This window comes from Cavia porcellus, unplaced genomic scaffold, assembly GCF_034190915.1.
Source record: "Cavia porcellus strain 051 isolate PalLab524CR breed Dunkin Hartley unplaced genomic scaffold, mCavPor4.1 scaffold_27, whole genome shotgun sequence".
Taxonomy (NCBI): domain Eukaryota; kingdom Metazoa; phylum Chordata; class Mammalia; order Rodentia; family Caviidae; genus Cavia; species Cavia porcellus.
Window position 1 is genome coordinate 40,343,788 of NW_026947510.1, and position 16,817 is coordinate 40,360,604.

Below are 16,817 nucleotides of genomic sequence, written 5' to 3' on the forward strand. Positions count from 1 at the left end.
TGAGCATGTAAATGTCCCCTGTACTGTGGACTCCACTCCACCTCCTGGAGAGCTTGCAGTGTGAACTGCCTGGCTAAGATATTTATTTGAATAAAGAAAACAGAAATGAGGGTCTCACTCAGAACATACAGTGGTTTTATTCTTACTCTCTTATGTTTACAGTGTCTCCCACATAAGAAGAACCCCAACTGGTAGGACATATTACAAGGGAGTCATTGAGCCAGCAGCAACCCCAAAAGAATCCAGGGATGGGAATGAGCTACTAAACCTAAGGCAGAAGAACTGATAATGGTAGTTTGCCAATTTTTGGACCTCTAATTGCTCAAATAGGAACAGGTTAGAGAGACGTTAAATGAGATGGAGAACTTGGAGCAGGCAGGGTTTAAGCCTCATGTGCTCTCCGGGGACTGCTTTGAGAGACAAGGGTAGAGACACGTCATGAGGAAATGTGGGGGGCATTGGAGAAGGGTCCCAGCTGGGAACAGGGGCGAGGGAGGGAAGACGGACAGGACGATCAGCATGGCTGGGAGGATTCTCCCAGGTGGTAAGGGTAGGAGGGAGAGCAGGCAGATGCACTCATTCTGTCCAGTCCTTCTTAATGGACAGGTTCCATTCCCAGGTGAGGTGGTCGTGCTTGTCGTCATCGGTGAAGAAGGACTTGTTGTGGTAGGTGCCTCTGGCCAGCATGCCCTTGGGAGCCTCTTCGACTGGAGTGAGGAACTCATACTCCTCCGGTCGAGGCCCATAGCTACCAACCATAAATGTTGCTTTATCCACTAGGAAGAAAGAAAAGCTCATTAAGATAATGGTCCGGCAGAGGAAAAACACACCCTGCACATTGGAGAATTTGGAGCATAGCTCACATGGATAAAAGCCAGAGCAGTAGTTTCCAAGCCTGGCTAAAAATGTTTTACTTAGACATTTTTTTCTTTAATAATTTTTTTGGAGTGTCTTTTTGTTTCTTTTTCTTCAGTACTGGGGCACTCTTACTGCGGACTACATGCCTGGCCCTTTTTGAAAATTTTTATTTTGAGGCAGGGTCTTGTCAAGTTGTCCATGTTGGTCTTGAATTTGAGATCCTCCTGTCTCAGCCTCTTGAATGGCTGGGATTACAATGCTGGGGTTGGATTTCTTTTACCCTACTCTCAAAGGCTATGGTGCAGTAGTGTGTTGTGTCCCAAGGAACAGTATTTTAAAAAACATCAGAGCTAATTCTACACATCAAGACAGTTGGGAAATCAGTGCCTTAAATCTATCGACTCAGTTTACAGAGTTGTAATAAATTATAGCCTTAAAAAATAGCCAAACAAGTTGAGACATAAGTTTTGATCTCAGCCTTATAACTATGTAGGTCATATGACATTAAAGCCTTTCATTTCCTCCTCTACATAATGAACTTCAAGGATCTCTTACACAAATGCTAAAATCCAGTGAACATACAGATACTTTAACAACTAATAATCAGAATAGAATTCATATATAGAGGGGGAAATCAGTAAATTGGCCTAAATAAAAAAGTGACGAACTGGGACAAATAGTGATACTAGCTAATCAAATTTATTTATAGGTTATAAATAGTAAGAGTACTTGGCATTAGAGATATTAATAAAGCTAGGTAGCTACGCAGGTAGTACACTGTTGACCTTAAAGCATTAAATTTAAAGGAACAGCTACAAGGTATAACATTTTGCCTTTTGCCAAAGTGAGTCAAGACAGTCTCTATGCTCAGAGGCAACAGGAAATTGATCTGTTTTTTCATGGGACTAGGTGATGGAGAGGCCACACGATATCTCTCAGGTCAGCAGTCATCTCTGAGATCTAGGTAAGTGATGGGTTGTTACATCATGTAGATTTGTGGATTTCTCCTCCACACTTTGCTCGTCAGTTTGGCAGAACTGGCTGTGACTCATGGCTTCACACCTGTGGGGTGTGCAGCCTCACAGGCAAGGAATTGCTGCAAAGGTGCTGCCTCTGCCTGTCTTTCCTTTCTCCCTGGTCAGATTAACGACAGAAGTCTAGCAGTGTGTTCCCAAGGCATGTAGAGAATAACAGCAGAATAAATAATGTTGTCCCATTACTCCTTTTAATTAGTAGCTTTTCTCAGTCCTGGAAAGAATATTTTTTCCACTATTTCTTTGTTAGGAAGGTGAACACTGACCCCACCCCTGAGCTACTCCCCAATTCCCACACCTAACACTCATATCACTGGGCAGGTCTTTCTTACTCTTAGCTTTATCTGACACGAGAACTTCTCTTTTCTAGGGGTGTATTTTTTTACAACTTTCTTTTCATATAGGAGCTTTGTAGTTCATTTCCGAAAGCTTACCAGTGAAGATTAGTGGCTGACTCTATCTAAACTAGATATCCTGAATGTCGTCCTTGCTGATAAGGTCTAGGTCAAAGGTAAATGTGTTCCTGTTCCTAGGTTGGGCACTCACAGCTTTTATCAGAGTCTCCTAAGAGTCTATGAGTCAGTAGTTTTAATAACCAGCATTGGAACTATCAGGGAGAAGCAGTTTGGGAGAGCAGAAAGGATGAGGTCCCTTACCTTTCAGCCCAGTCCGATAGGTGTGCTGAACATATTTCAGGCCTGACACAATATCCTTGTTTACCTGTAGTAAAGAATGATCCAACAAATTTATATTAAAGATAGTCTTACTTTTCCTCATCTTTCATGTTGATCCTGACAAGCTAAGTCTTCTCTGAGAATGAAACGTCTAAAGATTTAATCAGAATATGTGTTCCTCTAATCATTTAGGACAGTGATAAGGCAGAAATCCAAGAGAGATTATAAGACTCAACCTTGCCAGTCCAGTTTTAATCAATGAGTACCATTTTTTAATTATTGTTTTTTGGGGGGAGGAGTGGTTAATTAAAACATTATCTAAATATTCATCAGCTTTCTCCATGCTTCATGGTTCAAAAAGAATGGTCTTAAGCTTCCCATTTGCAATACTGCCAGGCAAAATACTAACCTTGTCTCAGGAAAGGTTATAAAAACACCCACAAGAAACTGGTAAACACCTGAAAACCATAACCTCAGCAATGACCCATCTAGCATATGAAAAACAAATGAGGAGAAAACCCAGTATGGAAACTCCGGGCTGGAAGCTGTTTGTATCCTCCATGTAGCTGGAATAAAGAAAGTGTCAGGGTGAGGTGATGGGTCATGTGAAGACGCGCTTCCCCATTAATAATGGACGAAATGCACTTGCAAGTGGCAAATATTTTGGATGTCTGTCTGAGATATTGTTATTTCCTAGGACTTTCAAAGAAAATTCACAGAACTGCAACAAAAGTAAAGACAGTCCTGTACTTTGTTTTTCCATGAATCATTTCACCTGAGACTGAACTGGGTTGTCTGTTAACTTCGTACAGTGGTCATGTCTATACAAACAAACTAAAATGGACATTGAGTCATTGGCTGGAGAGCCTGGGTAACTGTTTAGCAGTAGGGAGTAAGGCTTTTTCAAATTCATTTTTCCCCAAAATAATTATTGCTCTTTATAGTGCTGGATAAAATAGTTAAACCAATCTACCAGAATTATCTTTTGTCTGTCAATGGGAAGGTTGCAGAGTGGTAAGATTCTCAGATTAGATTCTAGACTTTCTAATATATATGAATTTACCAAAAGCAAACAAAATGAAAATGGCTTCATAGGAAGGAGTAGAATAAAGTGACACCCAAACTTTCTAATTATTTTGACTTCCAGATCTAGTTCATTGGATTCGAGGAAATGAATACGTTTTCCTAAAGTCCTGAGCTTGACCCTTAGGCCAGTGGGGCTGTGATTTGGTGCAGAAAAGACCTATGAAGAAGACTAAAGGGGGAACATGAAGACCTTCCAAACAAAGTCAGCTGTTTGAGCAACTGGAGGATTCAGTTAGCACAAATACATTCAGGATGGGTAAAGGGAAAGCAGGAATATTCACTGTGTCCTTTTCTTCTGCCCTCAGCCCGTTCTTCACTGTGTCTCTCACCTTCCACAGAAGAAGGAAGTCTTGGAAACATGAATGAAGGTGACAACTGTGAAGTCAGTGGTGCTTGCTACATGTACTTGGAAGGTCGAAGAAAGAGGAGGGAGAAATGAAAACAACCATCTACGTCTGGTGTTCAGAGAGTGGTGAAGTTTAAGAAGAGAAGGAGAAGAACATTGAGAACAACTCACAGAGAGAATGCAAGAGAATTTTGGGATGTGTTATGGCATTGTGAGTGCAGATTTCCTTGGGCTTTTTTCGGGAGACATCAGTGAAGATACTGGCTTCTTCTAATTGTAGCTCTGTGTTGGGCAGGCCAAGAGCTACACTCTGGTTTTTCAAATTTAATGAGATTCACACAGCATGATCTTTCTCCTGCTAGTGACAAGGGCAAACCTTTGATGTGGGAGGGACTTGAAAGTCCCTTTCTGTGTCCCAATGGGCAATTCTGGTCACCAGGAACCCTAAGTACTGCATTTCCAGACTTTCCCTTCTCCCCTTAATCACATCTGTGTTTGCCAGTCATGTTTAATTTGATAAAAACTGGATTCTTAAACTGACAATGCAATTCCATATATGACTACAAATTGAACCACTGTGTAACCCATATTAGGGATATTTAGGTAAAGTGCGTTACCAACTGCTAGGTGCTCTCATAATAAATAGTGTGACCGGAAACAAAGTGATCCATAGGTCAGTGCCAATTATGGATTAGGTGTCAACAAATATTTCCAGAATGAAACTATTTTGAGGTACATTTGCATGTGGTAGGGAGTGATCTCCATCCACTCTGAATCATATCCTGCACCTGGGACAAAAAGGTCTCCATGGCAAATAGAGCTGATGGAACTTTGCGTGGTAGAGTCCAGGCCATGGAGAATGTGTCTGAGTGGGAATAAGGGCCAGCCAAGACAAACACAAACCATAATGTGCAAACAGTGCATTTGTGACTTATTTGTTTTCAGAGTCAAGGTCAATTTTTCTTGTAACTGTGTCTACTTGTTGCAATATATGCTATTCATTAAAATCAGATTATTTCTTACTTAGTTTTGCTCTTACCTGGTCACCTGTTCCACAAATATGGGTATAATTTCTAGTAATTTAGCAAAGACTGAAGTCCTATCTATTTCTTCTTGTTATAAGTGAGTTCATTTATTTGTCCATTTCTCAATGTATGCACTTTAAACATTTTGTGTAAGACACTGCAACAGAGGGATACATAATTTCATCTTGCCCAATATGCTGAGCTTGTGTCAGGAAGAAATGCCACAGAAGATACAACCCATGCTACTGTGTGCCTTGCAGATGTGAGTACCAGGGGTTCCCAGACAGAGGAATCCTGCTGGTGTAAGTGATATCCAGGAAAGTTTGAGGGACTCTGACTGGGAAGGGCAAAGTAAAGGTGGGTTCTAAGAGTGGAACTCAGAGGTGGGAAGAAATATTCCCAGACTAAGGCCTGGGAACAATGAAGGAAAAAAAAAGATGCCAACACAAAAATACATGACCCTTATCGCTGTTTATAGGGAAGATTTAAAGTAAAAATACACGTGGAAAGGTACTTACTTTGAAGTGAATTTTGACTCTATATTCAATACCTTCTTTTAGCACAAAGGTTTCTTTTTTGAGAGCTTCAAGGTCCCCTGTAGAAGAGGATTTGGGAAGAGTTTAGTCACCTCAAAAGCAGCTCAAAAAACATGAAGAGATGAATTAAATGGAAGCTTCAGCTACTTGCTGAGCTCATCTGGGCAACATGGCTCAGGACCCCAATTCAAAGGGTATTGGAGATGTGTTTCTGTGAGCAGACACACGGGGAACTGGAGATGTTACAGCTCAGTTACGACAAAACATCGCACAAGTCCCTCCCCGCCCCAGGTTTGCTTTCTTTCCTTCTTAATGTTTCTTTTTTCTCCCTCTCTTTTTGTCTCTCTATTTCTCTCTCCTTTTTTCTCTCTCTCTCTCCTTCCTTCCTTCCTTCCTTCCTTCCTTCCTTCCTTCCTTCCTTCTTTTCTTTCTTCCTTTCTTTTTTTCTTTCTTTCTTTCCTTCCTTCCTTCCTTCTTTCTCAACATTGCCTAGGTTGTGCAGGTATGGGTTACACCTAGCTATTGTTTCTGAAAGGATCACTTGAGCTATAAAAGTTTTAGGTTTCATAAAAGCAGATCTGTGTGTAGTTCTTGGTCCCTGTACACTGGTTAGGGAAGTAATCATGCTGTTATTTTCTTTATGTGATCCTGCTTCATTTACATCAGGTGTGCGTGTGTGTGTGCGCGCGCATGTGCAGGTGTGTGTGTGTGTGTGTGTGTGTGTGCGTGTGTGTGTGTGTGTTGCAGCTTTTTGCTTATTCTTAGTTTCATGAACATCACTATACCTCTGGGATTCAGTTTGGCAGCTTCCTCAGGACAGAAAACTAAATTTGGGTTTTCTCCTCTGGGAAAAAGACACAGAGACCAAGCTTTCTCTGTGACTTCAACAGATTTCCTTATGATACTTGGACTTTATCTTGCAAACTGACAGTTGTGCCTGGTAGCATTACAAAATTTTGCACAGGAAGAGGTCTGAGTTCTGGTGACAGAGCAAGTTTCTGTCCCGGAGAGATGCTAGGTGTGGGGGCCTGTGATCAGTGTGCGCATCTGCCCTAGTGACTCCGTTACACAGGAAGCATGTCTTCTGGGCCTCTGATTTCTTCCCTCTGACAAAAAAACCCATATAAGGTAAAGAGGGGATCTGTTCTGTGACAGGGAAGTTCCTTGTTGCTAAACCTACTGTCCTACAGGGGTGCTTTCCCCGGCCTCACAGAGTGCGATATTTGAATTTGGAAATGATTTTTTGTCTCCTAACAACCTGCCTTTGATAGTTCCGGTCTCTTGGCCCTGTATTCTTGTCTCAGTTCCAACTCATGTTCATTTTTGCATTAACAATTGCCTTCCCAGCCTTTCCCATCCCCTGGAGACACAAGACTCAGGAAAGAGCAACAAGGAGAGACAAAATAATATCTTTTTTTAACCTTTTGTAGGGAAATTCACTTATATAATAAGAGCAAGAGCTTTATACTTAAACATAGTAGTGTTTCTAGCATTATTCAGGAGGTTGTTCCTCTTCTTGAGGTAAAATTTATAGCTGATGAGAGATTAGTCCTTTCTTCTGATGTCTAGACTATAAACATCATAACTCTGGAACTTACAATTTTCTTCTTTATGTTTCTATCTAGAGTCTTTCATACTCAAATAGCCATTTTTCATACACAAATACTCATTTGTGTGAAAATAAAGATCTGAAGTAAATAGGATAAAATTTAATATATCAAGTTAGTGTATATTTGTACCCTCTTCAGTAAAATGAATGAGATTTTTAAATAAAGGATGGCTAGTGTCATACACTGTAAGTACAATCATTTGTGAACTAGTCCAAAGCTATACACTTCTGGGAGTCACCTTACTAGGGTTTTCTTCAACAGAACAGGGGACTAAGTCCAAGTTTCCCTATGATATTTTAGGTACAGTTGAGTCTGCTTACCGGTAAGGTCCATGGTGATTGGTCCTGGTGCACTATCACAAACCAGAGTGAGCCGTGTGACGGTCACATTTGGGAGTGTTGGGTCTGCAGGATTCAAAAGAAGAGGTGGGCATGAGGAAGAGACAAGTGGTTACTCTGTTTGCATTTCAAGTGGGAGAAAGTGAATATAAAGAGAAATAGTCTCTCTGTCTGGAGTAGACATAGAAACAGCGGTAGACTGACCATTCTTGGTTGTGATGGCCTTACAAATTACAGCCATGTTAATCCTGTATCAGGCTCTTGTGGGCTCGTCTAAATTATTAACATCAAATATTTCACAAGTGGCTGTTCATAAGGAGCTGTACTTGTTTGGTACTGCTTATCCACATCTTGGGCCATGTCTCATTCTGCCATTGTGTATATGGAGGAGAAGAGTGGTTAGGAAAGGACGGAGGAGAAGAAAGAGAGAAAATGACAGAGGTAGTGGAGAGAAAGGAATACCACTTAAGTGGTGGGCCAGACTTCTTTCTAAATCTCCCTGTCTGTAACCTTTGCCTGCCTCATTACTGCCTCATTGCAGCCTATGTGCAAGGAAGACCAGGATGGTGCCTTGCCCTCCTCATCCTGCAAGCATTTGACACCCTCTCCTTTGGTTCTGCTGCATGGTTGCAGTGCATCCTCATCTGGGGTCTCCTCATCCCCAGACACATACCTGCAACAACAGGTGCATCTCCCAGCAGGGTCTTCTTGTACTTAGTAAGACTTTCATCATCTTTATCCATCTCCTGCAGCTCCTTCAAGGACTTCTGAGGTGGTGGCTTGTAATTGAGCTTGCTGTCTAGCTCATCGTCACCTTCATCCAGCTGTGGCTCTGTGTCCTTTTCTGTCATCGTGATCTATACGGAAAGAGGGACAAAGATTCCATTTTCCAAATTCTTGGATATGCAAGATATATGTGGGGCTGGATATCACCAACCTTGTTCTAATGAACTTTGGGAGTCATCAGCAATTTTTCAGATTTTTTTTTTCTGAACTCAATCTCATTATGTTTCATGAAATAAAAATATAGTCTTCTAATTATTTCCCTAGAGTGCTGAATTATTCAGTACTGTGATGAGTATCTCTGATATATTGAATGCAACAGACATGAAAGAAATAACTTGTTTGTGAAAAATATATTGCGAGTTAAGCACTATAGCACAAGCAATCCCAGACAATGAGCAACAGTCCAATCAAATATTTATAGGAATATTCTGTCTTTCATTCCACCCAACCTTGCTCCAAGCTTCCAGTATTCAGTGTTTATTATGGTGGTTTTAAAAACGAGCCAAAGGCATGGTTGGTTTCTTTCCATTAAGTCAATCTTTCCCGGTACACCTGAAATATCTGAAGAACTAGAAACCTGATATCTGCCTGAGGTATCTGAATGGCTCCTGCCCACTAGTGCTAAAAACTTCTTAGAAGCAGGCATCAGATTCTTATGTCTCTTGAACTCTTCCATAACTTTTGAATTATTCAGCATCTTATTAATTTTTGTCGATTGATTCCTTAGATTCTATCACTAAAGATCTCTGTTCTTTTGATATATACCAAAATAGCAAAGCATTCTTAAATTTTTCTACACAAACTGTCAGTAAGTGTCAGCTCCCTGACATCCACCTCCCCTTTCTGGAGCTACCTCCTTTTGGGTCCCTACCTTGCTGCTCCAAGTGACTTCATCCTCTGAGGTCCCACTTGGGTGGCCCTGGAATGTTCCTTCTTTCATCATCACTTACATTTACTTTTTATGTGAAAACATTGAGGAGAGATCTAGTAAAACTAATCCACATGTAAGTGTTAACGATGAGGGCATGAGTAGTCAGAGCTTTTCAGAACCAAAACAAACCTCAGAGGTGATGTTTCTAACCTCTCATTTAATCATTGAGAAAATTGAGATCCAGAGATTAGGAGAGTTGCCCCCATTTGCACAGCTGGATGAGAAGTACAATATCTTAATCTAGATTAAGAAATTCATAGAAGAACTCCAGGGCCTGTCACCACAACAACGAGAGAGGGTGACAGGGAGATTTTGGGGCAAAGAAATCATTTTCTGGTTTCCTTTACTTCTGCCTTGAGAGTAACTTTTCACTGCCTGTGACTCAAGACTGTACTGCTCCTGAAGGACTTACCTATACAACAATACCTATCATGTTTTTTCTTGAGTGACATTGCAAACCTTTCCAAAGTTCCCCGAGAGTGAAGATACTTCTGGCTCACGTTGTGGTTTTGAGTTTCAATGTCACTAGCTAGCACTGGAAATAGGAAGAAAGATAATTTGGAAGTGATACCAAAAAGGAAAAAATAAAAATAGTTTTGACAGAACAAAAAAGAAACAAAAGGGTAAAGAGAAAGAAAGAGAGAGAGGTGGGGAGGAAGAGAGGGAAGAAGAAAAGAGAAGGGAAGGGAAGAGAAGAGAAGAACAAGAGACTAAAGAAGGGTAATCTTTAGCTTATTATTTTTCTTCCAGCAAAATAATAGGTGCCTTGATCAACTCTAAAAACAGCATTACAATGCCAACATGTACTTTCATCCAGGAAGGAAGCTCATAACCCTATTCCTATGGGAACTCTTGTTTCAGCACACAGCCAGCATCCTTCAAAGCTCAGACTCTTCAGACCACAGAGAAAAATAGAGCTACCAACCTGACTTGGGAAAATGTGGTGGGTGGATGCTGTACGTTGTGGGTCATTTAAGGACAACCATTAAGGAGAAGACCATCAGATAAGTCAGATTTTTCATCTGGTGGCCTGCAGAGGCTAAGCAGTAACACAGAGCCCATGTAATAAACCATGCAGAGCAACAGGAGGGCTATTTATACTAACAAGGGTGTTTTGGGCCCTGTGATCAGGCACTCCTGGAGTATATCACCTGTCTGAAGTCTATTAGATGGTGACATTACATATGGCCATTAACTCAAGGTGCTTTAGCTCACCTGCAAGGAATTGTAATTCTCTAGCTTCACTTTCAATTTGGAAGGAAAGATAAGAAGGAAGGGGATGCTCTGGCTCAGCAAAGATTGACCAATGTCTGTGGAAACACTGGAAAGTCGACCTATTGGTCATTCAGGTTTTTACCTTATTGTCATATCTGAGATTTGTGTCAGTTCTCTATTTTCTTGACTCACTGCAAACAATTATATAATAAAAATAAGACATTATTTTTTAAAGACATCAAAGAATGGAGGTATAGGATGACTCTATGAACTTGGCACAGCCAAGAGGAGGAAATTCAAGACCCCATTAAAAGAATTTGGTCCAATTGTAGCATAAGAAATAGAGGTAATAAACCAGATGATTCAAAACTAGCTTAGTTGAGAAAGCTTATTAGAAAAAAAGGTGATAATGTCAAAATATTGCAAATGAAAGAATTGAAAAGCAGTTCTTGGTAACAGCATTTTTAAAGCAAAATCAAGGTCAGAACTAGTTGCTGGACACCTACTGTTCATAAGACCCATAAAGCTTTATACTTAGGTACATACTGACATTTAGGACATTGGAAGAGTAATGAGTGGAACTTGGGAATTTTACTCATATTAAAAGGCCCAGTTGGTTTGACTATTCTTGACTATTCTTTCTGGAAACTACAGGTCTCAGAAAATCTGATAAGCATCAAGTTTCTTATCCCAAAGCAAAAGGAATAAATTCATTAAAGTACGCAAATGATTGAGGGTTTCATGGACTCTGAAGTCCTTCATAGACCTTATTGGAATTCATGATATCTAGATTAGGAACATGACCTTAAAATTGCAACTTCTTGGAAACCTGAGGCAGAGATGAGGGCTGGACAGGAAGCTTGTCTAGATGGGGCCCAACCAAGACGCCAACCCTCACATGTACATAGGACCAGGTTCATCCGCCAAACTGTTTGATAAGTTGAAACGCAAAATGTCAGATGACATCAGATGTCAGATGACCCATGTGTTTCAAGGGTCACAACCAGAGTGGTTGGCAGGGGAGCACATGTACACAGCGAGAAGCCCTTCAGAAGAATCCTGTGCTCAGTCTGTTTTCTCTCTTCTCTGTGACCTCCCTGAGCAGGTTCCAATCACCATGGATCAAATTCTCCTCATCTAGGGATGGTGACATTCTAGCACACTCCATCTAGAGTCTAGGCTCTAAATTTCTAAGCCTCTGTCTGCAGATTATTCCTGCAGATTTTTCAGCTAAATTATCAGAAATTCAGTTACCTTATCTCACTAGCGTATCTAAGAGAATATTTGTTTTATTATTTAAATTTATGTGAATTCCAAAAAGATGCTGCACTTTTAATTTTAGTTTTTGCAAGATATAAAGTTACTTGCTTTCACCCAAAAGCCCTTTGCAAAATTAAGGACATAATTATCATAACTTCAAATTGTTACTGAGCTCTTATCCTGAGCCAAAAACTTAGCAATTGTGTGGTAAATGCTTTTTGTACATTATTTCATTAAATAATCACAATATCGTGAAGTAGACACTGTTACACTTTACAAAGCAGACACAAGGGCAGAAGAAAGTATTAAATATTTCAGCCACACAGAATTTAACATTTCCTACTTTTGTGATGAATGAACAAGCTAATGACCAAGATTCTAAGAAGGAAATATTTGCTGTGCATATAGTCAGCAAAATAATAAGTCAATATTTCCTGTAAATCAATTTTTCAAAAAATGTATTTTATACATTTAAAACATAAAATGTGATTTTTGATAGTTATATAGATAGATATATGGATAGTAAAAGTTACTATGACCAGGAAAATTAACATATTTAGCTCAAACGGTTACTTTATTTATTTTTTTTTGTAAAAGGAACACCTAAAATCTATTCTTTAAGCAAAAGTTTTGAGTACAGTACGGTATTAGTAAATGTTGCATTTTGTTGTTGTTGTTGTTTTGCAACAGAGTTTCTCTGTGCAGTTCAAGCTATACACTTTGTAGCCCAGGCTGGACTCAACTAACAGCACGTTTCCTGCCTCAGCCTCCTGAGTGATGGGATTATAGGCGTGCACCACCACACTTCTACTGCATGGTAATTTTTAATTTTACAAATAGTCTTTGGGAAACAGATTCTTCCAAACATCCGGACATAGACAGTATACGGTTTGACCATAATTTCTTACACAATATGTATGTGTATTCAACCAGAAAAATCAAATTTCTCTTTTTATCGTTTCAGATGCTTGCTAAAGGGAGAACAGGAATTTTAGGAAAATTCTACAGATTGTTTTCCAATCTCATCATCTACAGAACAACCGATTTTATTTTTGATAATAATTTCAGCAGTCATCACATACGGCACAATTCACTCTTTCGAAGCTTTCAGTGTTAGTTCTGTGAGCGCTGTCATTTTCTCACAGGTTAGGACACTGGGGCTCAGGTTAGGTAACTGTCTGGGAAGTTACTTGGCATTTCACACCAGGTGCGGAATGAATGAGTGCAGGTGTCTGATTTTCAGGCACAGCACGCTGGCCCTTTGATTGACTTTCTTAAGAATCATGACAAAGTCAGAGCCCGTTAATCACTTGGAGAATCTCTCTGGCGATGCACAAGCAGGGACACATGCTTCTTCTTTTTTTTTTAATCAGTACTGAGGATGTGCTTGTAAGGCAGGCGCTTATGCCACTGAGCTAAATCCCCAGCCCTAATACATGCTTCTTTGTAAACTCTACTGGGCTGACTTTTCAAAAAGCAATGAAATGTCACCTCGGGATGTTTTCAATGCAGCTTTGTCTCTGTGTTGTCTTGCACAAGTTGCTCAACCTCTCTGGGCCCCAATTTCACGTACAGTGCAATGAAATTACTGGACAAGAAGTCCTCCGAGGGCCTTTCTTAGTTTAGCATTGTGAATGCTCCCTAGTTTATGACATGACTCAAACAAGTTGCTCACTGCCTTGAGCCTCAGTTTTACCACCAGCAAAGACGTAATAAAAATCCTTCCTCGTGGCATTGAAGGGCTGAAAACAAGAAAAATTTAGGCCAATAGCAGAGATTCAGTCAATACTCACTTTTTTCTTCCTCCTTCTTTCTCTGCCCCCTCCTGTATGTGGTCTGTTTCTTTTTATTTTTTTCTTTTTGACCTTTTTCTGAGGCAGGGTTTCACTATATGGTTCAGGCTGGCCTTGAACTCACTTTTGTAGCCTAGGTTGGCATCGAACTTCTCCTGCCTCAGCCTCCTGAGTACTGGAATTACATATGTGCACCACTGCACCCAGCTTCTGTATGGTGTCTTTCATGGCACAGCTTTGGTGAAGTGAAGTCTCTGATCTCCAAGGTACAAATGCTTGCCATTGGATAGGAGCTGCACAGATCTAAGCCTTCCTCCTTGGAAATAGACTCTGCTTCTTTGAGGAGGAATAGAACCACACATTCTGGGAACTTCAAGGGTTATTTATAAATGGAATCCAGCTTCAAATGGGACTGTAATTATTATATTTCTTTTGAAATCTTCCACACAAGCAATTTAATTTTAGATGTTATTTATTGTTCCCTTTCCTAATTGAAACCAGAAGTCATTCTGTGAATAATGCAAAATATCAGTGGACACTGATGGAGAGATTTCGCTCTGGCTTTGGAAATTTAACTCATGTTCCAAAGCTAGATCTGTTGGAGTGTGCTGGATGAGGGATCCAGAGACTCACGCCACGAGGATTTAAGTATTTAAAAAGTCCCATTCCGAGGCATTGTCACTATCAATTTCTTTATGGATCAGTATGTGACTTCAGACCTCTGAATACGTCCGAGTCTTAATGTTCATCTCCTGTCTTGAGATGAAAATTTGAAAGTCTCCATTGCCAGACCTTATACAGAGAAGGCAGTCAAAGAAGACTGGTTCTCCTTTTTCTATCTACTTAGTTTTTACTTCCCAGTGCTTCTCTCTTCCTAATACCTGAAGTTTGTAGTACATTGTGCTCTTATAAATGTCCCTCAGGATAAGTTTGCTGTGTTGGGCTCCCAGTGAGCACAGAGCCTTGGTGTCACTCAGTACGTACTTCCTTGAGGACAGACTCGTGCTCTATAACACACGGAAGGACCCAATTTCAAGGCCTTGAGGGCTATAACACAGTTATCTCTCCTAGAATGAATTTGCGCAATGGAATGAAGAAGCATTTGTTTTCCCAGAAGTCTCTATATTTCATGAAAGAATAAGATGATCGCGTTACTGCATTTGTGCTATATTTGGCATTGGGAGGGACATTTTCTTACCACATTTAACAGAAACAAATGGTGAGCTTATTGACACCTGTTGGTGACTGGACTCCTAGCCAACAGGGGACCACTGACCTCTAATTTCCATTGACGGATTATTTCTGCAGTGAGGCTTGAACATGCTGACCCTGACAACAGTGACTCTTGTCTCCAAGCACAGGGACCGCTGTGAGGCCTCTGTGTGACAACAGTCTCTTTCTTCACCTGGAGTGAAGCCGAGGGCTTATCAGATCCACACCACAAACTACCCCAGGTCTGACTTTAATGCAGTCCGCCAGCAGATACTGGCTGGGAAGTCCTCTAAAAAGGAGGAAAGTATTTCAACCATGTCTAAAGCATATCCAGTGGTGGCCAAAGTTCAGAACTTGACACTGAGTAAACAGTGTGCTAGCTGGAGCTATTTGGATTCTTCCAGAATCTGTCTCTTTAAGTACTTATTTAGTGTATTCCATGATTGCTTTTAGTTTTCTCAGGCGTAAAAGGTGCCCCACCTCCGGCACCACGGTGGATATATTTTTGCCCATCCCACTACTTGATTTAAATTTGAATTTAAAACTTGATTTTTGTTCCTGATAGAAACTATCAGTGCATGACAGAAAAGGAAACGACAGTGTGTCCTACTGCACTTCTCCTTAACAGCCCAGTCCCTTTGTACTGGAAAGGAGGACGTCATTGTGCATTTCTCTTATATCACCAGATAGTTCTTTAGTGGAAAACAGTTTGCTATATGACAGCTCCAAACCACTTTTTTCTCTGTTGAGCCAGTCTCATTACACAGCCTGCTTAAAAACAGGAAACCACACATCACCACCCCAGCAAAGCCCAAGACACACCAGTGTGAGCCATATCAGCTTCGACCTACAGTCCGTGCCTCTGTGAGCTTGGCCAAGCGCCTGCTCCTCCTTGCAGAAAACCTTTCCAGGCTGTCTCCTGCAGGTGCGCGCTGAGGCCCTCCCCAGAGCATCCTGCTTCTCCCCAGGCTGCAGCGCCTCCTCACCCTCCTTCCAGCCGCTCCCCTGAGTCATTGCTCTAACTTCCCCCTCTCTGGGGCACCCTTTTAGCACCTTATTATCAAGTTTGTTGCACAGAGAACTATCTGATTAAAAACATCTATCAAGGCCAGTAGCCTGGTACAGAGGTGTCCTACACCCTTCTAAGCCCACCTTTAATCCCCCAACCCTGGGGCATTTGAACTCACATTCAGCGGTCACGTCTCTGTCCTGTCGTGTGCCTCTGTCTCTCAACTCTGACTTCTGAGTGCTGGCAGTTAGAACAGGAAGGAAGTCAGCGAGAAAAAAAAATGTTTTAACCTCCTCAAAAAGGAAACCCTGGGCTGTCTCTAATCCTGTTCCTTTGCACAGCCTCTATCTTGATCAGCCAACTATGAGCAGCGTTCTTGCCAATTAATGGCACATGTGGCAACAAGACAGCCCGTGATGATATGCACGAATGTACACGCAAAGGATGGAGCTTACAGCTAGAAGTGTGAAGAACTGTGCGGATGCGTCTAAAAATCAACTCAGTCAGTGCATAAGCCTCGTGGGGCAAGCAGCCTAAAAAACCAGTAGTAACAAATTCAAAGAGGCTTTACTTTCTGCCACTAACTTCTGTTCTTATCAGGTGCCTGCCAGCTCCGTTATCAGCCAGATATTTTGAAAACGTTGGCAGTGAATGCAGAGTGGAAATTGTGAACGTTAAATATGTATACTTGATGCTTATTGCAAGATTTTGTTCTCACACAGATTTTTGGAGTTTTATTGGCTATAATTTCATGATGTAGCTTTATTTTGCATCACAGACCATCAATGCTGTTTGTCATCATTTTTGCTAGGTTTTCTTCCAAATTAAACAAACAAACTATCAGAAGCTAAAGCACTGCCTTTGATTACATTTAGGATTGCAGATTACAAAATAAAACAAGACTTCATTAATTCATAGTCTTTCAACTCAGAAATCTGTGAAAATTTAACAAGTGCTAAAATTGACTTTGGCCTATAATTGAGGAAATGGTTTTTGAAGTAATTCAAATGGAACAGATTGCAAAGGCCACATTTAAACCATTTGAGGAAACAGTTTTTAAGCACATAAGCTGTTCTTATTCTGTACCTTGCCCTAGCTGTTGTC

General features: G+C 40.8%; 1 protein-coding gene across 1 annotated transcript; it reads right to left on the reverse strand.

Moving 5' to 3' along the window:
- Positions 1–112: 112 nt before the first annotated feature.
- Positions 113–16,074, reverse strand: Arhgdib (Rho GDP dissociation inhibitor beta). The gene is made up of 6 exons (XM_003470434.4): positions 15,892–16,074; positions 8,181–8,364; positions 7,490–7,573; positions 5,542–5,618; positions 2,549–2,612; positions 113–776 (listed from the first exon to the last, which is right to left on the reverse strand). The coding sequence occupies exons 2-6, from the start codon at positions 8,356–8,358 to the stop codon at positions 577–579; spliced, it is 603 nt and encodes a 200-aa protein (XP_003470482.1). The 5' UTR covers positions 8,359–8,364; positions 15,892–16,074; the 3' UTR covers positions 113–576.
- Positions 16,075–16,817: the final 743 nt, after the last annotated feature.